The sequence below is a fragment of the Pteropus alecto genome, unplaced genomic scaffold (genome assembly GCF_000325575.1).
Source record: "Pteropus alecto unplaced genomic scaffold, ASM32557v1 scaffold103, whole genome shotgun sequence".
NCBI classification, from domain to species: Eukaryota; Metazoa; Chordata; class Mammalia; order Chiroptera; family Pteropodidae; genus Pteropus; species Pteropus alecto.
This window is the reverse complement of record NW_006436288.1, coordinates 14,265,465-14,286,482: the sequence shown is the minus strand read 5'-3', so window position 1 is coordinate 14,286,482 and position 21,018 is coordinate 14,265,465. Positions and strand designations below refer to the sequence as shown.

The 21,018-nt window shown below is 37.6% G+C and overlaps 2 protein-coding genes across 11 annotated transcripts in view; one reads left to right on the top strand and one right to left on the bottom strand.

Annotated features, from left to right (window-relative positions):
* Positions 1–1,680: 1,680 nt before the first annotated feature.
* Positions 1,681–15,260, top strand: YARS2 (tyrosyl-tRNA synthetase 2). Of its 2 annotated transcripts, XR_001516961.2 has the most exons (6): positions 1,704–2,503; positions 3,208–3,375; positions 8,811–8,966; positions 9,276–9,446; positions 12,254–12,546; positions 15,131–15,260. XR_001516961.2 is itself a non-coding variant. In XM_006912734.2 (5 exons), the coding sequence occupies exons 1-5, from the start codon at positions 1,722–1,724 to the stop codon at positions 12,411–12,413; spliced, it is 1,437 nt and encodes a 478-aa protein (XP_006912796.1). In that variant the 5' UTR covers positions 1,681–1,721; the 3' UTR covers positions 12,414–14,706. The 2 variants fall into 2 exon arrangements, 1 of the variants encoding a protein (XP_006912796.1); XM_006912734.2 differs by lacking the exon at positions 15,131–15,260 and having other exon boundaries at positions 1,681–2,503; positions 12,254–14,706.
* The window catches only part of DNM1L (dynamin 1 like), a 40,762-nt gene continuing 34,838 nt past the window's right edge, over positions 15,095–21,018 (bottom strand). For 3 of the 9 annotated variants that reach the window (XM_025047426.1, XM_006912732.2, XM_025047428.1), the window contains 7 exons: positions 19,572–19,628; positions 18,827–18,904; positions 18,501–18,533; positions 16,618–16,794; positions 16,346–16,455; positions 16,061–16,220; positions 15,095–15,792 (listed from right to left, as the gene is read on the bottom strand). In XM_025047426.1, the coding sequence (XP_024903194.1) occupies positions 15,736–15,792; positions 16,061–16,220; positions 16,346–16,455; positions 16,618–16,794; positions 18,501–18,533; positions 18,827–18,904; positions 19,572–19,628 (672 nt within the window). In that variant the 3' untranslated portion in view covers positions 15,095–15,735. The remainder of the gene's footprint in view (positions 15,793–16,060; positions 16,221–16,345; positions 16,456–16,617; positions 16,795–18,500; positions 18,534–18,826; positions 18,905–19,571; positions 19,629–21,018) is intronic. The other 6 variants (XM_025047427.1, XM_015590008.1, XM_025047430.1 and 3 more) reach the window with 4 other exon arrangements.

Sequence of the window (21,018 nt, the reverse complement as noted above, 5' to 3'; positions counted from 1 at the left end):
ACCACAATATGAAATCATACTTTGTGGTATAAAATTACTAATATACCAGTAAAAGCCACAAATAATTATGTCATATTAACCAGGAACCTCATGAATGAAAGATACCCCTTTTAAAATGTGCAAATCTTCCTGCATTAAGTGCTAAATAGAAAGAACTATCTGCTGTATGCTCAGGAGAATTTCCTGCTACACATACTGAAATATGTCCCTGACCAAAGTGGTGAGAAATAGGACTGCAGGTAAGCAGGTTATGATCACAAATTTAAGATATTTTGAATATTAATATGAGAGAATAGACTCTGCTTATTTTCTTCAGCAATTAGGATTATGTTACATAACCTGCTGAATACGTATCTAGTATTCGTAGAGAAGTTTCTAGTTGGCAATGAGAAACTCACTTCACTGGTAATTATATATGCAAAGAAACTAATTTTTTAAATATTTCATTTTGTTAAATGACTTAACGTGTTAAGAAGTGGAAAGGTCCCACAGGGAATGGTTTGGAGCATGGCCCAGATTCTTGCTTTAGAACCAAAGTATTCAATTCCCCAGCTGCTGAGAATTGGTTGCTGATGGCTCACAGCTGAGTCCTCTTCTGCATCTCTCCTGACAAAGCCTTGCCCAAAATTTTGCCTCCTTTCCCAGGGACATCCCACATTTAACGACTGATCAATAATAGGGTACAAAGACCTGCCCCCTTGCCTCAATTCAGAATGACTCTGAATTCCAGCTCCAGAGTCCCCTATAGGATTGTCTGAGGCCTCTGTTGCAAATTGTTCACAGTTCAATTTCTCTGCTCAACCCTGCTTCCATCACTCCATTACAGATGTTGATGCCAAAAATATGCCCCAGTAACCCCCCTACACACAAATCTCCAACTGGAGTCTGTTTCCCAAGGAACTCAACCCAAGACAGTTGGTATTGAAAATGGTCATAGAAATGAGATTCTAAAATGGGGTTTTGGAGTTGAATCCTTGCCAGCCGGCTGCCATCCAGAACCCTGTGCCTGGTGAATGGAGTACTAATAGCACCTGGCAATGCTGTGGTAATGTGATTACTGATTTGAATCCACGAATGCGAAAGTTGTGTCCCACTTGCATACCCGTAATTTAAATAAGACACGGGGTTTTCTGCATTTAATTTGGTGTGTTGAAATTTCTCAGTATAGCTTGGACAAGTCTGCCACCTTCTGGAGAAGCTAATGAATACTGGAGACTGAGGCATTCTCATCTGCTTGGGGAAAAAGTATTTTGAAGTTGCATCTTAACCCAACATCGTATCTCTTCATGAAGTTAAACCAATTCCTTGCCCCTCACAACCCCTGTGAACAAGTTTTTGATTAGAACCAAGACTTCGAAGAGCTTTCGCATCAGTTTTTTAAGGTGAAAATTTAAAAGCTAACATTTGTAGAGCTTTCACTATGGGCCAAGTGCTTTAATTCTTAATCCTCACAATAGCCCTTATGAGACAGGAACTATTATCATAAATAGTTTCGGATGAAGAAACTAAGTTTTAGGGAATTTAAGGTTACTGGACGTTAAGGGAAACCCCACCTTGGGTAGTCAGAACAATGACTGGCGAGCGCGCTAGCTCCGTAACTAAGTAACCGCCTCGCCCCACACGGACATGCGCACAAAAACACTGAAGCAAATCATGTACAAGGCTGGCACTGAGGGGCGGGGGCTCTAAAGTCCCAGCATTCCCTTCGTGCCGCCATCAAGATGGCGGCCCCCATGTTACGGTTCATTTGCCGGGGCCGGGGCTATTTTACCCCTGGCCCGTTAGGAGTCTTGCCCCTGGGGCTCCGTGAGGCCCACTCGGGTGCTCAGGGGGTGTTGGCGGTGCAGAAGGCTAGAGGTCTTTTCAAAGAGTTCTTTCCTGAGAAGGGTACGAAGATAGAGCTCCCAGAGCTCTTTGACCGCCGCACGGCGGGCAACTTTCCCCAGACCATCTACTGCGGCTTCGACCCCACGGCCGACTCGCTTCATGTGGGACACCTGCTGGCACTGCTGGGCCTGTTTCACTTCCAGCGAGCTGGCCACAATGTGATCGCGCTGGTGGGAGGCGCTACGGCGCGCCTGGGAGATCCAAGCGGCCGCACCAAGGAGCGCGAGGTGCTAGATGCAGAGCGGGTGGGAAGCAACGCGCAAGTCCTGCGCCAGGGGCTCGAGGCCTTGGCGGCTAATCACCGACAGCTCTTTACTAATGGGAGGACCTGGGGCAGCTTCACGGTGCTGGACAACTTTGCCTGGTATCAGGAGCAGCGCCTGGTGGACTTCCTGGCGGCAGTGGGCAGCCACTTCCGCATGGGCACGCTGCTGAGCCGGCTGAGCGTACAGACAAGGCTCAAGAGCCCCGAGGGGATGAGTATGGCGGAGTTCTTATACCAGGTGCTTCAGGCCTATGATTTCTACTACCTGTTCCAGCGTTATGGATGCCGGGTCCAGCTGGGTGGATCTGATCAGCTGGGCAATATCATGTCTGGATACGAGTTTATCCACAAGTAAGCGCCTTTAGACCCAGGAAAAATCCTGCGACAAATGACATACACGAATAGCTTGTGATGCATTATTAGGATTGTGAAATGACTGACGTCTTTCCTCAAGCCTTTGTTGATTTTATCCGCATTAAGAGTGTTAATATTATCACCATATAATATGTAACGGTGTTAATATCAGTGGCTAATGAGAACTAAAGGGCTGAATTAAAGTATTAAGTATGGGATGTATTCTAGAGCTCTGCAGGAAGTAGGCTAGTCAGGATTCGGATTGTATGTTTTCCCTTTTTTGGGAAATAACGTACATTTTAATTATTAATCTTGATAATAGATTGAGGGAGGTGAACCAGAGCTAGCCCATGTGCTACTCATTTTTTTAAGTCTCTAAATCGTCTTTAGCGTCTCTACTTGACTCGCCCTTTATTCAAGTCTCTTCTTCCCACCCAGCCTTTAAAATTTTCTAGGCCCTGGTTAAGCAACACCTCCTCTTGGCTTCCCCAGAGTCATTGTTGGTTCAATTGCGGTTCAGAATGACAAATGCCAAAATAGAGTGAATACTGTGAAAGTAGTAAGAGGGACACGAATCCAGATTTAGGAAGTCATGGAAGTTTTCTTAGAGCAAGAGACCTTACTAAAACAGAAAGAGTGATTAGCTAAACCTACCACCACCTGTGCTTGAAACACATAATAACGTTCTTCTTTATGCATAGGTTAACTGGAGAAGACGTATTTGGAATCACTGTTCCTCTAATTACGAGTACAACTGGAGCAAAACTAGGAAAGTCTGCTGGCAATGCTGTTTGGCTAAACAGAGAGAAGACATCTCCATTTGAATTGTATCAATTCTTTCTCAGGCAGCAAGATGATTCTGTAGAAAGGTGAGTTCTTAATAGTGTGCTGAGAAAAATTAAGTTCATAAGCTCGCGATACTATTTTACCATTCGATCTCTATGTACCCTTTATAGTTTTTTGTGTGTTTTTTACTTAGATACTATTTAAGACAAACCATTATATAACAGAACATGTAATTTTAACTGTTATAAAGTTAAATACTTTTGGTTAAAGCAGAAAATCACCGTGGTTGCTAGAAAACAGTCAAGGTTGTAATCTACATCTAACATGTACTTAGGACATTATTGCTTGCATATTCTAGTTTTTTCACTCCTTTCATCTTAAACTTCACTAAGCCTTATTTTACTTTGTCCCAGGTCTTTTTTTCTTTAATGTAACGTAAAACACCTTTTGAAAGCCTTAAAATGATTTTCTCATTCACATTATTTTAAACTCTTGGAAGAATATAAATTAATGAGAAAACAAATATATCTGCAACAAAGAAAATGAATTTTTCAAAAAATATTTCTGATACAACTGCACTATCAAAGTAATCTAGGAATAATTGTTTTAAAAATTTTTAAGTGTATGACTTTCCTGCAGGACATTAAAAAACTATTGAGTAAAAATAAAGACCTACATAAATGGAGAGTTATATTGCAATAGAACTGATATTGGTTCTATAAGATTTGATACACATATTCAGTGCAATCCCAACCATATCTAAACGGGCTTTTTGTGTGTGTGTGGTACTTGACAAGTTGGTTTAAGATTTACCTGGAAATAAAAAAGGCTGAGATTGTCCAAGACGTTGTTTAAGAACAGAGCGGAAGCTATGCCTTATTGTAAAACTATAGTAATTAAGGGGTTCATTTTTTTCCTTTAGATTTATTCCTAACATATTTGATGATACAGTCCTCTAGTTTGATATATCAAGAACTTGATATCTTTTTGAAAACTTCATTTTCTGACTGGCTCTGATATGTAGAAATAGAATTAATTTCTATATATTATCCATGTATTCAGCAACCTTGCTAAACTGTTATTAATTCTAATAACCTTTAGATTTTTGAAGCTTCAATGTAAGGTTAAATAAAGAGACAAATGGAACAGATTAGAGAATCCAGACAGACTCCAGCATATATAGTCACCTGATCTCAGTGGCACTGCAGAGCCATAGAGTAAGACAATCTTTTCAATAAATATTACTTGGATAATTAGATGTCTTATGTGAGGAAAATAGTAAAAATTAACCTCACACTGTACAGAGAAATCAGTTCCAGGTAGATTATCAACCTAAATTTATTACAAGAGACAAGACAATCTAAACAAAAGTTTTAGAAGATAAATAGGAAAATTTCTTCATGACTGGGATAGGAAAAGTTTTTTAAATGGGACCCAAAGAAAAAGATTGATAAATTTGGCTAAATTAAAGTAATATCAACTGTTCATCAGTTCACCTTTAAGAATGAGAGAATATAGTTTCAGTACATGTAACTGATAGAATTTATATTCACATTAATATAAAGAATTTCTATAAGCCAATGAGAAAAAGACTGACAGCCCAGTAGAAAAATGAGAAGAGACTTGAACAGACACTTCATAGGGATTCTATTCAGAAGACCCAAAACGTGAAAAAGTTGCTCAGCCTTAATAATAAGAGAAATGTAGGATAAAGGAACAGTAAAATGCCAAAAGTTGGTGCTCAAGGGCTGTCCATGGGGGTATGTGCTTAATCCATTAAGAAATTAGGTAGACTCATGTTTGGTTCAGAGACTCCAGGAGGCATAGTCAGGTATAGTCAAGGACTGAATCAGAATGTGGAGCCAGGCAGGACTAAAGGTAAGGCTTGTTGGGCTTTATCCCAACAGAAGATGGCAGATTTCCATGTGATTGCATGAGATTGTGTATATCAGGCAAAGAATAAGTGAGATGAGGGCTATGTTGACTTCAGAACATGAAAAGGCCTAGTATGTGTTGTACCTATCTGAGTGTAGTGGGTGGTTTATAGTAATTGATGTTTCACTCTTGGGGGGATTTCTCAGCCCTCAGAGGACCAGATGATGCACAGAAACTTGACAAGGAGTGATTGCCCAGCCACATTGATATAAGTGGTGTGCAAGGATTAGAGAGCCCTTTTCATTTAGGATAATGTGCTAGAAGGAGACCCCTAGGGGCAGCGGGGGTGGAGGGGCATAAGTCTGAAGTATCTGGGTGAGAATCTCCTGTCTGGCAACCGTCTCAACACCCTCCAGGGCCTTTTGAATAGTTTTTAAGTCCCAATAAAATGGAGCACTGCTCCATAATTAGGGGGAGCACCTTATAAAAAGAATTCTCTGGACTCAGAGTCAAATGAGGCCTTTTCAGGGTTGGAAATGAACAGGGAGTCATTTGGGTCAGTATGGTTATGGAGAGGATAAATCCCCTGGGCCATGCAAATTTTGTATGGTAGGACACAGGCCTCTAATGTTTTCCATTCACTGTGAGCCTTAGCAATGATCACTATGTTGGGGGTATGGGCACAGTGCCAGGCAATAAATATGCAGGTGAGGAGAGGGAGGACCCCGGTACAAATACCAGTGGCTCTACGGCCCTCACTGTTACTAGAGGCTTCAGTAATACTGTCAGTTTTTCTGTTGGTGGCAAGGGCGCCTCATGCAGGGGAAAGCCAAGAAGGTTCAGGATATGTGGTATATCAGAGGAAATGGACATATAGCCTTAATGGATCTCTGAGATGTTTATAGATTTTTAGGGTCTGTAGAGATACCAGTCAGTTGGCACATTTTGGCAGCCATGAGTAAAAATTTAGGTTCCAGAATCTGCAGTGGGCAATCAATTCCCTTCTTTCCTTCCCGCTGCAGAGAATCTTTAAGGGAAGTTAGAATTTCAGTTAAGGGATAATTTCTAATCTCAACTTTTACTTCCTCATTTTCTTCGTTACCTTGATCTTACGTGTTGTTACCAGAGTTTGTGGAAGATGTCCCTATGAGCCCTCTTCATAGGTGGCTCCCTTTCCAGGGTGTCCCCGTCGGTCTACCCTGGATTGGGTCTGCCTCTATTAGTGATACCCCAGGGTCTTTAGGAAATCCCTAGGTCTCTCTGGAGCCTAATGCCAGAGCCTTGTCATGTTATTATACAGCAGCAATGCCTAGGAAGCTTCTATGGGGTTTTGCATTTATCAAGAGCTGGCATACCTCTTCAGAGGTCATAGGAGGCACTAGCACAGGATATTCAGGACATTTATATTTGTCCATTAATTATGCAGCAACATTGCACCAGGAGTCAGACCCATGATATCCCATTGGGTTGTAGGGGGACAGCAGTGAATGCAGTGGTACATAGGTATAGCAAACCTTGGCTGCATTTCTCCTTTCATGGTGCCATTAGCTGCCTGTTGCAAAGCTGCTGTATTCACATAGTCCTCATGTTACCCACTGCTCAGTGGTTTCAGTGGGAGGTCTCCCACTTCCTTACCTCCAGTGACACCTTCTCCTGAAGGTCTTCAGCACGAAGGCACATGGGGCTGAAGCAAGGTGGGGCAGGGGTGGGAGCGATAGCCTTGCTTAGGGCCCCTTTTCCTGAGCATGAGGACAGTATGTACATTAGCAGTCCATTAAGGCCTGAATAATTAGTGGTCTAATCATCTTGTTAGACCATATGGCCTTGATCCCACTGCTCTGTGGAGATCACTGAATTCTTATGGCAGCAGTGACATTTAGGAATAGATACCACAGGCAACACATGGCAGAGGCAATATGCAAAAACACATGACAGCATAATGGACTTCGAGCAAGTGAGGCTGCCTTCCCAAATGGTGTTACCCACTTGGATTATCCAGTTAGTAAGCCCATCTAGGCTAAAGGGCATTCCCCTCAGTTAATTGCAAGTCAGTCATGCAGTCCTGCCAACTATGCCAATTGTGTTGGTCTCAGCCTGTTAGTAGTGATGCTATTGGCTAGAAATGCCTGGAAATGCACCTGGGCCCATACTCCTTGTGGTGATGAGAGCCAGTGTTGTGGCTGGACTAGCCCTTGTGTTTCGCATTACAATTGTGGGATTCACCTCAGCAACAACCATCAGGGACTTTGAAGAAACAAGATTTATAACTCCCAAGGTCTGGAGGGTATATGGCACTCTGAGGTCACCGGAAGAGAGGAGGGAGTGTGGACCTGGGGCTCTGCCTTTATTAGGGTCAAGGGGTGGGGTGCCTAGGGTTTCATGGGTTCACTCTCTACTGGCAAATTTAAAACATAAAAGTGGGAATGAAGGAGTGGGAAGGGAAGAGCAAGGTCACTCAGGCAGTGATCTAGGTTACCTAGGACTTTCTAATAGGAGAACTTCATGAGTGGGGATGGCCTGCTTCCTTATCTAGTTAGTCTGCTACTAGCTGTGTCATACAGCTGGCATTATGTTTATTCAAGATGGATGTCCTTGCATAGATATCTTGGCAAGCTGAATGACAGGAACTTATACTATACTAATAGAACCACTTTGGAAAAATATGTGACTATGTCTACTAAAGCTGAATACGCACATAACCTATGATCCAGCAGTTCCTCTCCTGGATATATCCCTAACAGAAATTACTGCACATGTGCACCAAGAGAAATACTTGAGAGTATTCATAGCAGCATTATTAGCAGTTGTCCACGAGTAGAAACAACACAAACATCCACAATAGAATAAATACATAGGTTTTAGAATATTCGTAACATGCAATGCTGTATACAACAGCTGTATACACAGCAACACGGGTGAATCTCTCAAACATAATGATATGCCAAACACAAAGATATTCTGTATGGTTCCATTTATATAAAATCTAAAACCAGGCAAAACTAAGTGATGCTGCTTAGAGAAGCATACTGAGATGGTAAAAGTATAAAGAAAATGAAGGAAGTGATTACCATGAAAGGCAGAAGAGTGGTTAGTTTGGAGGGAGGTGAGGGGTTGTGGAACAATTGTGCTTCCTTGGGTAGAGGCAATGTTGTCATCTACACAGGTGACAGTTACATATATAGCTGCTTTACATTTACATTAAACTATATGTTTATGATTTGTGGACTTTTCTGTGCTTTTCACCAAAGAAAATATTTCTTTAAAGGATATATATAAAATATTGTTAGTTTTTAAATTACACAGTATTTTTTATTTATGGGTACATAGAAAACAGAAGTAAAAACATGCCTGAGAAGGATGCACACAAATTTAGATTGGTGGTTTCTCTGGGGGCAAGGAGACTGTGATGGGGCTGAGAGCTTCATCTATACTTATATTATTACAGCTGTTAAAAAAAGGAAGATCTAAAACAAAGATGTCAAAATAGTAACATCTTCAGTTCAGGTGGTATGTGTATGATTGTCTTATGTTTGGTACATTTCTGCATGTTGTATTTCACAATTAAAAATAAAAGTATTACAAAGTAAGGGGAACTGGAGATTTAAAAAATTAGGTATATAACACTTTATTTTTTGTCCTGAAGGTACCTGAAGCTCTTCACGTTTCTGCCCCTTCCGGAGATTGACCACATAATGCAGCTGCATGTCAGAGAACCGGAAAAGCGCGGTCCTCAGAAACGACTTGCTGCAGAAGTCACGAAGCTTGTTCATGGACAAGAAGGGCTGGATTCCGCTAAAAGGTGGCCTTTTAGAATAATTAACACTTGATAAAGTTAGTTAATAGATGAGAAAATTTAGAGCTGTACTCTTTTAGAGTTGTCTTCTACCACTAACAAGGATTGTTGGTGCGTGACTTAACTGCTTTAAAATAGCCTCTTTTTATTGGGAAGATTATCACAAATTAAGTTTATAAATTATACAAAATAAATGTTGCTGTTTCAAAAACGTTACATCCGGAACTTAATGGGCACTTCATAATTGGTTACTGGGTATTAGAACATGTATCTGAATAAGCACTCACATGATGTTGCTCTCAACATGTTTTTCAGGTGTACACAAGCCCTTTATCATAGTAGCATAGATGCACTGGAGGTCATGTCTGATCAAGAGTTAAAAGAGTTGTTCAAAGAAGCTTCATTTTCTGAATTAGTTCTTGACCCTGGAACAAGCGTCCTAGATACATGCCGCAAAGCAAATGCCATTCCAGATGGTCCCCGCGGGTAAGATTATTTAACTTTAAGATTCACATTTAATTCAACATTAAATGTTATAATTCGCAGCATGTGTTTCCAGAGGGTGTTTTCTTGATAATGCTCTAATGCTGTCTCATTACTTCCCGAAGTTAGGTTAATCTGAGAATAAAGTGAAAACAGAATATTTGTTGCTGAAAATACCTTAAATTTTCTGTGAAGTAGAGTAGATTCTGTACTTTCTTACAGATTCTAACCCAGTTTTTCCTCCCACGTTGGAAAAGGCTTGAATTTAAGGGACCACTATGTTCAATAAATACTCAGGGATCATTCAGGTCAGGGATGGTTACAATTCTAGATCACAAGAGAGGCCCTAAAGTGACAGATTGACATGACCTTTCTCATCTACAGCCTGTATGTATCCTTTTTATTTGGAGGAGTAGAAGGGTTTTCCAGCCTATTTATTAGTTGAATTTCTGAAAATGAAATAAGCATATGATGTAACTTCATAAGATTTATTATAAACTACATACTATTGTTGAGAATTGCATTTTCTTACTTGCGAAGTAGGTAGAATATTTAAATTCCTCAGTCATGCAGTATTATTAGGGAATAAGGCGTTCCACAGAAAAGTTATTTGACATATACCTGATGCTTGTTCATTTATAAATGAAACAGTGTAATGCAGAAGCAGCATTAGTTAGCCAGAAGACCCTGGGTGCCTCCTCTGCAGTAGTTCTAGCATAAGTCAAATAGTTATTAGTCCATGCTCGTGATTATGAAAGACCTTTGTTATATTATAGTTGCTGGGTTGTTGGGGTTTTTTCCCGCAATTGTTTTAGAGTATTTGCCTCTATCCCAAAGAGCCTTAGAGTACACTTAACAGAGAAAATATCCGTTGTCTCTTTTATCACCTGCCACTCTCCCTGATTTTTTAATATGCTAGTCTATTTAATATTCACTGAATTGAGGATGTCATATACCTCCCCACAGTGAGTCACTGGTTCTAAGAATTTTCCTCACTGGAAACATTTTTCATTTTCTTCTGATCTATTCTAGTGGTTTATTTACTAATACTGGAAGTTTTACTACTACTTAAGATGACACCATATCTGATTTAACCAGAGTTCTAAGTAATACTGACATTTTTTAGATTGTGTAAGCTTAAATAAGGTGGGTTCGTACATTTAAACAAAATGTAGAACATGATCCGGAAACTATAGCAAACCTAAAATAATACTTCCTAAAAGAAAGAAATCCGTCCATAATAGAAAATCTTTTACTGTTGAGCTTTTATAAAACCATGCATAGTCCTTTATTAATTTAATTTGGTAACATAAATAAGAGAAAACCAACATTTGCCTTGCAGGACTTCCAAGGCCTTTCATGCTCTAGTCCTCTTTTCTTAAATCTCACCTTTTTCTAGCTACTCCCATGTTTCCTCATCCTGTTTGAAAATAACTGCTACTCACTCTCCTAGTTTAGGTGACTTAGGAAAATTTCGAACCTCCACCACCCAGTGTGTTCCTGGTACAACACTTAATCACAGTGTGCTGTAATTGTTCATTTGTCTGGCTCTCTACATGAGTTTGCAATACTTTATATTTAGTGCATAGTAGTGGCTCTATAAACCTATTGAATGAATTAGATGATAATGAACAAAACCTGTTTATATAGATCATCAAAAACTCTTGTAATCTAGAATTAAATCAGCTACTGATTTTTCATTTCTGAAATCGGCTTTTTAAAAGAAAAATTTTAACAAAATTTATTATTTGCAGTCTCAGAATGTAATTTGCAAGGATTTTTCGTTTCATGTGCAAGTTTCCTCAAGATGGCTATAGATAACACTATATAATAGCAGGTCCTCAAATAATGTTTCATTATGTCAAAAAAAAAAAAAAAATCAATTCCTGGCCAGGGCCACAGTCTGTGTCTGCGTGAAGTTTGCACGTTCTCTCGTGTCTGTGTGGATTTTCTCCAGGTACTCCTGGTTTCCTCCTCCATCCTAAAGATGTGCACATGAGGTGAATTGGCGTGTCTACACTGTCCCAGTCTGAGAGGGTGTGGGTGCACCCTGGCAATGGGAGTGCCCTGTCCGGCATGGGTTCCCGCCTGGTGCCCGAGCTGCCAGGGATAGGCTCCAGCCACACATGACCCTTAACTAGAATCGGTGGGTTGGAAAAGTCATCATACTTGTTTTCATTAACCTTTCTTAAATGTATACGTAGCTCACATTTATTTCAGTGTTTGTCATTGTAAGTGTTTAGAAGTTTGGTGATATTTTTGTTACTAGGAGTATGCCATAGGAACTTTACTCATTATCAGCCAGCTTGTGGTTAAACTGGTCTCATTATTTGTCGTTTCACTTAAAGTTGCGGTTTCAAAGAACCTCTCAGCGACTTTGTGAGGACTTACTGTAGTTGTGACTTGTATCTCATGAAAAGCAGCACTGTCCACCTTTCTTATTTTTGGAAGTTTCTGTGACTTTCTTTTTTATCCCCCAAGGTACGGGGAGCCCTCCAGAAAGTGATCCTTTATTCCAATTCACTTCATTTTTAAACCACAACCAACCAGACAGTTCTATCAAGAGCTGAGATATCCCAGTACTTTTTCTCCACAAAACAAGAAATCTGTTTTGCCTTAAACCTGCTCCCTTAACGAGCATTAAAGAGAAGCAGAATCTAGAAAACGTGAAGATAACAATTCAGTGCTAAAAGGTTGCACTTGGGAGAGCCTCTGAAATTTAAGAGAAATACAGTAATGATGCATCTATATTATTGGGAGATGTCAACAGTGATAGGATTTATCTAATTACTAAACATTTATATTTTTAGGTATCGGATGATAACAGAAGGCGGAGTCAGTATAAATCACAGACAAGTAACGAATCCCGAGAGTGTTTTAGTTGTTGGACAACACATTCTTAAGAATGGACTTTCATTACTTAAAATAGGAAAAAGGAATTTCTACATTATAAAATGGCTTCAGCTATGATGAAAAATCCTTCAGGTGGTTCAGTCTTATCCATCATTTCATTCTCAAGACATTCGAAAGTTTGGCTCCAGAACTTTTACCTTCATTTATACAAATCAAACAAGAGAATGGAGTATACTCTGGGCCTCCCAGTGTGAGTAATTTCATTATTTACATAGGCTGGTTAATAAGTTGTTTGTGTAATGATGGGATGTTTTATTTCCTGATCCTTAAACATTAAGGACTACCATAGAAAACTGTGATTTCCAGGGTTAATCTCTTAAAAATTATACTTTATGAAAAAACTAATTGCTATCTTTACTATTGTCCTTGCTCTCCTTTTTGGATGTGAGGAGGAACAATGAAAAAGAGGTAATGTAATGAATTGTGGATACTTTTATATCAGTATATTATCTCACTGATCTTGCTAGTGTTTATACTGCTCAAATCCAGCAGTATCCATATTAGAAATGCAAAATCTAGTATTGGAAATTAATTTGTTGTTTAGTTGAAGCAAATATACTTCTCCTTAAAAAGGAGAAAAGTTAGCCAAAATACTTCAGCTGGGAGAAAATTAGAAATTACAACAGGAGTAGTTCCTTTTCAAAGAAAAGAATAAAAATCAGTATTTGACTTTTCAGAAAGTTTCTAATTCAGTTTTCCTGTCCCTTGCCTCTGTTTCAGTATAACTGTTTACTTACAGCCTTATTTTGTCGGGTTACTAAGGTAGCAATATTTTATAAATTTAGAAACTTTTAGTTTTAAGTTTCAAATCCTGTCCCCAAGCTAACTGCAACTTGAGATAAACTGAAAAGTAACCAGAGATAAAATAGAGGCAAATATTATAGCAAACATCCAATTATATGAGAATATCAAGTTATTCAGATAAGGAAAGCTTTCAGATCAAATTTAAAGGATTTGGTGTTAAGACTTAGTTAAGTTCTTCATGCGTTAGACAAGTTAAATCTCTAGAACCATTTCCACATCTGAAAAATCAAGGTAATAGCTCCCCTATTTCCCTAAGGATCAAGTGAAAAACACAAACATACAAAATGGTTCACAAACATCTTCTAGAAAACCTTACAAGCAGCAAAGCATGGCTTTAATATTCAAATTCTAGACATTTGCTACCTGCATTACTTGGAGCAAGTCACTATCTTCATATAGGAAAATGGAGATGCAGTAATATCTCAGTGAAATGTGAGAATAGGAAAAAAAAGTCATAAAACTTTCTTGCAGTATTAGCTGTACTATGATGTCCAAAGTAGATTTCTATGTTAAAAAACTATTTTAAACCTTTTTCTGAGAGTAAAATTAGGACGAATTCATTTATCGATAAACTTTAATGTCATTTCATACCAGCAATTTTATTTACATATCAAGAACATACAGGCATCCATTATAAATGTCATAGATCAGGGGTCCTCAACCCCCGGGCCACGGACCAGTACTGGTCCATGGCCTGTTAGGAACCAAGCCACACAATAGGAGGCAAGCAGCAGTGGGCAAGCGAGCGAAACTTCATCTGTATTAGCAGCCGCTCCCCAGCGCTAGTGTCACCACCTCGGCTCAACTTCAGATCATCAGGCATTAGATTCTCATAGAAGCACCGGTTCCTGGTGCCAAAAGGGTTGGGGACTGCTGTCACCATCTCCACATTTCAGAGCTTCACTCAGTTTGAGGGCCAACAAAGGAAGGTTTTCTTTCCATACCTTTCTTGCTTTTTTTTTTTTTTTGTACAATGTGTAGTGCCAGAAAGTGCATCACCACAGCCTGTCTTTAAAGATAACGTTTTTAATTGGAAACCTGTTTGATCTGCTGGAGGAAGGTCCATTATAAGGGGTTTTTTCCCTTACCAATTCAAAAGGCTAGAATGGTAGTCATCTAATCTGTCTAAAACAAGTAAATCATAGATGGCTATAATTTCAAAACTGATGTTTAATGATGGCAGAGTGATTTTAAAGTGCTAACAAACATCTTGGTAGCATGTATTCTATCAAGATTCTAATCAATTTGAAATAGTACCATATGAGACTCAATCTGTTTTTTTTATGTTTGGGATCAGTTGCTGAGCCTGTTTCTTAGAGTACCATAAGCTAAAGTTAAAAGATATATTCATATTGGCCAGTAGCCCTTCATAAATGTCATCACTTAAAAAGAAATTTTTATATCTGTAATGTATAATTTACTTAACATGTTATGTTAGAGATGGAGCCAGATGCCTTAAGGATTTTGACCCTATCTTAAATTTGTAATGTAATTTGTATCAAGAATTGGGGAGTTTTAATAAAATGTATATATGTTCTAAATCTCACACCCAAGCCCCTGAATGCAGTTTATTAGTCTATAAGCAATTAGGAGTATGTGTATATATATGTTTTTCTTTAAATAATAAGGCCCCACCAGTATTTTTACACCTCTATTCCAGTGTATTTTGCTGGTGTGAAATAAAGTAACTATTACCAATTAATGCTTATAGAGAAAGGATATACTTCTATAATCAGCACAGTATTTGGTTTTAAGTCCCCCCTCCAAGTGAATCCTGGTACATGGTGTAAGTGGCCCAATTTAAATTTAAACATGTATATGAATTACTATTGTATTTGGAAACCAGGTGGAATTAGAAACTCTAAAAATTAAAAGGAATGATCATTTCCAGGTCTTACTAGATAATATAAGAAAATGTAATTCATGCTCTCAGGTAAGAATCAAAAATATTTTAATTTTTAATGCACTAGGGCCATGTGGACCCAGAAGTGGAAGGGCTGCGTAGCCACACATTATGTACACCGCATCATTGTCACAGATCCTCTTGTGCATCCAACTTCCTTACTAACACATCAAAGATTGCAGAGAAGCTTGATAAAACTAAATCGAAGGACAGGTGGAATACAGTGACTATGTGAGTAACTTGTCAACCCACATCTTTCAAAAATAGTGCATGCAGTATAGTCATATGAAATGTCTTGCATTCTTTCTTCCTGAAGAACTATGGCAGCAGCTTTACAACTACTAACAGAGTACATAGGTCATCTTACCCACAGGCAAACTGCTTGTACAACTAGAACATTAACATGTCTTTTTAAAAAGTTCAAATGAAAGTCACAAGACAGACTTGATGAATTTTATATATACTGGGAAACTTTAGAAACATCCATTTATTATTTGGATTAAATGTGTGAATTGTTCTGTAGTAGCGTACAATTTTCAGTTTAAAGCCAGTCTTCACATGAGCAGATTCATACCATTGTAATACCCAGCAGTTCATAAATAAAAATCTACTCAAGTAGGCAGTAACTAGCAAGTTTCGAGTCAACAAAGTCTCAGTATTATATAGTTCTCTTCACCAAAGATGAGTCTCTCGGATTTCAGCAATAATTTGACCTGCTCCTTGTAATGCCTGCATTAAAGATAAAAATTATTATAAGTGCTTATTAAGTTAATATAGCAAAGAATCTGAATTATGTGGGGGTAATCGCTCCACTTTATATATAGTCAATTTATAATAACCAGTATTTTCTCTGGAATTTCAATTTTATCAAGTACCAAGAGAAATTAGCTATCATATGAAGACTATATATGTATCCAAAGATCAGAATGCATTTTAAACGATACATGTTTATATCTACAAAATGTGAAAATTCAAAAAAAAAAAGTCACACCAATACCTTTAACATATCAGCTGCTTCTTTTCTACGCTGTGCCATGTCCTCAGATTCAGTCAGAAGATCATCCAGTAAAGATGCTTTATACAGCTGTCCTACTAACTCACTCTGAAGAGTATCTTTCACATGATTAACCAAAAAATGCATTACTGCCTTTGGCACACTACAAAACAAAACAGATGATCCATTTAATTTAGAATAAAAGCCTAAAATTTTTAAAATACATGTATTTTCAAAATTTACAGAATCATCCCACAGTATTAGTCTGATTTATTATGTAGTACTAACCTGTCTTGAATATTCTTTCTGACAATAAGAAAATATGATTTGATGAGTCGTTCAATAACCTCACAATCTCGCTGTTCACGGGCAGATAATTTTCGTGCAACAGGAACTGGCTAAATAGGGTGAGAGGGAGGAAAAAATATTTTGTGCCATTTGCAAATGGCAACATCTAGCATTCAAAGGTCAGTAAGTTTTTGAGACTTCAGTTTCTTTGTCTTTTGAAGTATTTTCCTAATTTAGTTATATTAGCATTGAACTAAATTCTCATGACTTACCACATCCAGCAGATTCACAGCATGGCCTTTTTGTGGACTGGCTGGCATAATTGGAATTGGTTTTGATTTCTCCTCAGCTAATAACTCTTCAGCTTTTGAAGTTTTCAGCATTCCTCTCCAGTTGCCTGTTGTTGGTTCTTGAACAGCATCTCCAACCCCACCCCCTCCAGATGCTACCTGGAAAGACACAGATGTCCCAAAATCTATGCCAACCATATCAAAAACGACATTAACTAAACAAAGTTCGTTTTCTTTGATGCTAGTCAAGGACACACATCCAGTCAGTACTCAGCTGGAATTCAATCTATTCAGGTAACAGGGTCAGAAAGAGATGGGGCAGCATGTTTAACTGGAACTGAGTTATCTAAAGAGGTTCTGTTGTAAAAGGTTTGCAAGGCCTCCGCCAATATTATTTCTTTAGCATTTGCCAGCTTTTTAACTTTTCCCAACCCCTCTAACACTAGATTGTGGGAAAAGTATAAGCTGCCCTTACAACTAAGACTGCTCATAAAAAGCACAAGGAAAAACAGAACTGCCACTCGGCTTAATTTCTTCAAAGCAACCTAAATGGTGCTGAACTATGATCTCTCCGAAAGTTCTGTGAACTCAAGAGTTGATAGGTTTCTCATGTCATTTTACATTTAGTCAATATAATATCATGAGATAAAAGTAGAAACTCTATAAAAAAAACAGAATATAACCATGAGTCTTAAGCTGGTAGTGACTTTAAACTGCCCAAAATGTGGAACATGACATAAACAGAAGTTTCCTCAATGTCTACACTCTTGAGTAAGGATCTGCTGAAAGAAATCTAATGCTACCATTGATCACAACTGCTTTTGCACCTCATTTTCTAGGCTGTTAGTCTTAATGTCTAAAAGAAAAATGCATGTTTTAGGATAATGGGAAAAACGGTAATTCATAAACATTTGAGATGTTTTCAGATGCTCTTTAAGATCTTATAATGTAAAATTATAGATGACATCCAAAATTCATAGATAGAAATAAATGGCTTATATAAATTAAACAGTAAAGTATTATGGCAACTGTTTAAAAATGTTTGTGGTATCATCATCGAATCAGAACACTTATCTAAATTTAAATTTGTCTCTAACATGTTAAGATGAATTTTATCTAAATAGAGGCAGTAATATATTTAGGTAACAAATAAAATCTTAAGGAAAGTAAGCAATTCAGGGTGATGCCATGGAAAAAAACACTTAAGCAATGATTCAGATGGCTCTCTTAAGGTCTAAGCACAGTGGACTGAGAGAATATAAGACATTTGGGTTTTGAGGTTCAGAACCTTAAGTCTGGACAATAAGGAAAGGAGTTAAATGGGAGAAAAAAACAGAAATAAGAACGAGTCTTAATTACAGATTATTGTTCCCCTAAAAAGGTTATCAAGAATTGACAACAGTCTCAAACTCTCACAGTACCCATTTGTTTTAAATGTGCTTAAGCTGTTGAGGCACATGATGAGCTACATATATGGGGTGACAAATACAAGCTGAATGGAGGCATAATTGAAAGAAGCCCGAGAGGATTGTCCATTAGTACTAGACAGATCTCAGAACTTTTAAAGAGGAAATGTCCAAAAGTACAATTTCTGGCTCTGGAATCTTAATTCCCTACCAAAATATTAAATTTGAAACTATTCTGGAAGATGATAACAAAACAGTGGAAAAGGCTACTGTTATTTAAAACAATGTTAAAACTAGAATTAATGCCATCTTAAGAGGGTTAGTTAGACAAGAGAAACATTAAAAACAACACAGACAACGAGATAGATGCCACTGTACAGACAGGTTCTTCAATGGTTTTGAAAGTGTTTCAGGTAGAACCAAAGGTACCAACATTGCCATTCTGAAGCAAGGACTCACATTTTTAGTATCTCTTCTGCTGTCCTGAATTAACTGTTAAAAGATATGTTAAAACATGCAGTTTAACAAGCAAAATTTCAATATCAAAAAGTACAGGGTAATTTCCTCTTTACTTTTTCTCTGTGCATCTTCTATATTGCAAGCAAAAGCATGTCAACAATATTTTATGAAATATATACATTGTTATATAATTTATATGAGGCTAAAATGATCTGACCTTAATATAACAGCTTGTATTAATATTCTGCTATTTAGTGTACTGTTTCCAGATGATTGTTGCACCAAACAACTAGGCATGCAGGCTTAGATTAAGAATCAGAACAGACCTTGCCATCAGCCTCAGCAGAAGCAGCAGGGGGGGGCTCCTGGGAGGCAGGTGCCAAAGCACTTGGAACTTTAGAGGACTAAAGGCAAAAAATGCAGGGAAAAAATCAAGGATGCCAAGAAAGCATTCAAAAACGTTCTATAAATGTGAAAATTTCCCCTCTGTATCAAAATAGTAAAATAACATGAAAAACAAGAATAATTGTGGGACATAAAATTAATGTTTATTCTGCCTTATTTCCTGTACTCCTGTCACTTTTATAAAAGGCTTTCTTCAGATGAATACCTGAGAAAAATCCAAAACCTTCATTTTCAGTTTTGGAATTTGGTGAGATCTTTTCTGGTAAAGAATTCAAGATAAAAGAGTTTTATACACACAAACATTTTAATATATGCAACTATTATAGGTATTAATGTTATAATATATATAATTTACCTAGTATGTGCATATTGTCTTCCCTCTTCAAAAAACCTTGTTATAATAAAGTCATTAGTCATTTCAACTAATTTTACAAAGCTGATAGTCAATGAATTTTTAAAATCTACCTTTAAGCATTTATTCCAATATATTAAAAATATCTTTAAATTACTCAAAGCGTGTTTTTAAACTTTTATTCAAACAATGAAATAGTTTCAATGGAATATTAAAGAGAGAAGAAGAAAAAATTATTCCTAGGGCTGAATAATAGTCTGACGCTTACCGATCCATCTTTGCATAATGGGAATATGCTTTAAAACATTTTTTACCTTATCTCGTGATACAGCTGAAGGTAATTCTCTTGCTAGCCTGTTTCGCCTTTGTTCCTATAAAACACAACCAAGTAAAACAAAAATGATTATCAGAGCATTGAGGTATAAGCCTACTGAAAAATGTTCAGCTTAATTGAAAAGTGTGGAATAACTTACAGTATATATCTTTTCACTGTTGAGACTCATGCCATAATTACATTTTAAAAACAAACAAGAAATCATTTAACCCAATGCTTCTCAATCTTTTTTTCTGCCCCAGCATACCTGAGGGATACAATATAAGGTCAGTAACAATGGCTCCCCTATACTAGGGATCCTCAAATGTGGGGCAATGGACTGATATCGCTGCCCTTCTCATTAAGTTAAAAACCACTGATTTAAACTGTCCCCATATAAATGTATGTTTAAGTCTTCAGCATACTATGTAGAATTTGAAGTGCACAGAAAACTAAAAACCTTTAAAAATTACTCCAGCCTGCACATCTTTGTTTTAAATTCACACAACCCACAAATAAAACCATAGCTTTTAGAAATATCTGTGGTGGAGGTTATTCTGTAACAATGTTCCATTTTCTTTATTCTAAACTACCTCCAGGAAATAAATGTAATGTTGAAAACCAACAGTCCTTTCTGTAACCTGGCTAATTTAACAGACGGAGCAACTGTCCACTCTTCTATTTTGCTAATATTATCAAAGTAATTCCGGTCCAAGGCTAAAGAAACTCTTTTAAATTCAAATCAATGAGGTACTGAACATCTACTATATGTCAAGCACCACAACAAGTGAATGACTATGAAAATACAAGAGAATATAGGTGGTTAATAACAGCTCTCTCAAAGGCAGCATCAAATGCAGTAAAAAAGGCATTTAGATTAAATATTAAAACTGTTCCTAAGCAGAAAGCATTTCATGAGCACTCTCAAACTTGCAAAAAGCTTTAAGTTAACAAAGCTTCACAATGATGTTTTATGGTTAATAAAATTTTCTTACCAAAATTTGACTCATTTTCATTTGTTCATGGGCGGTAACCCAGTGATAAAAAAAATATAGCAGATGATAAAAACATAGATTTTAACTAGAGAATAAAAAGTTAACATGTTAAAATGTACATTTTGAAGAGGGACACAAAATAAAAGGGGAATGAATTCAAAGACCAGAAATTCTCACCCTCATCTGTTACCAACCAGTTAGGACCTTAGCTGGCCCTGGAGCCTGGCAGTCCTGGCTTCCTTGCTTTATTAACTGGTATTAACCTGTTAGGCACAGGTCACCACCTCTTTCCAGGCCTCTGTTTCCCAGTCTGTTAACACTGTCTACCCTCATGGGGTTGTTGTATTAAATAAATATGTCTGGTTTTAATGACTATGCCAAAAACATAGTCATTAAAACCAGACGTACTCATTTCTAGAAAAATATTGATCTGAAATATAAATGACCTTGTAA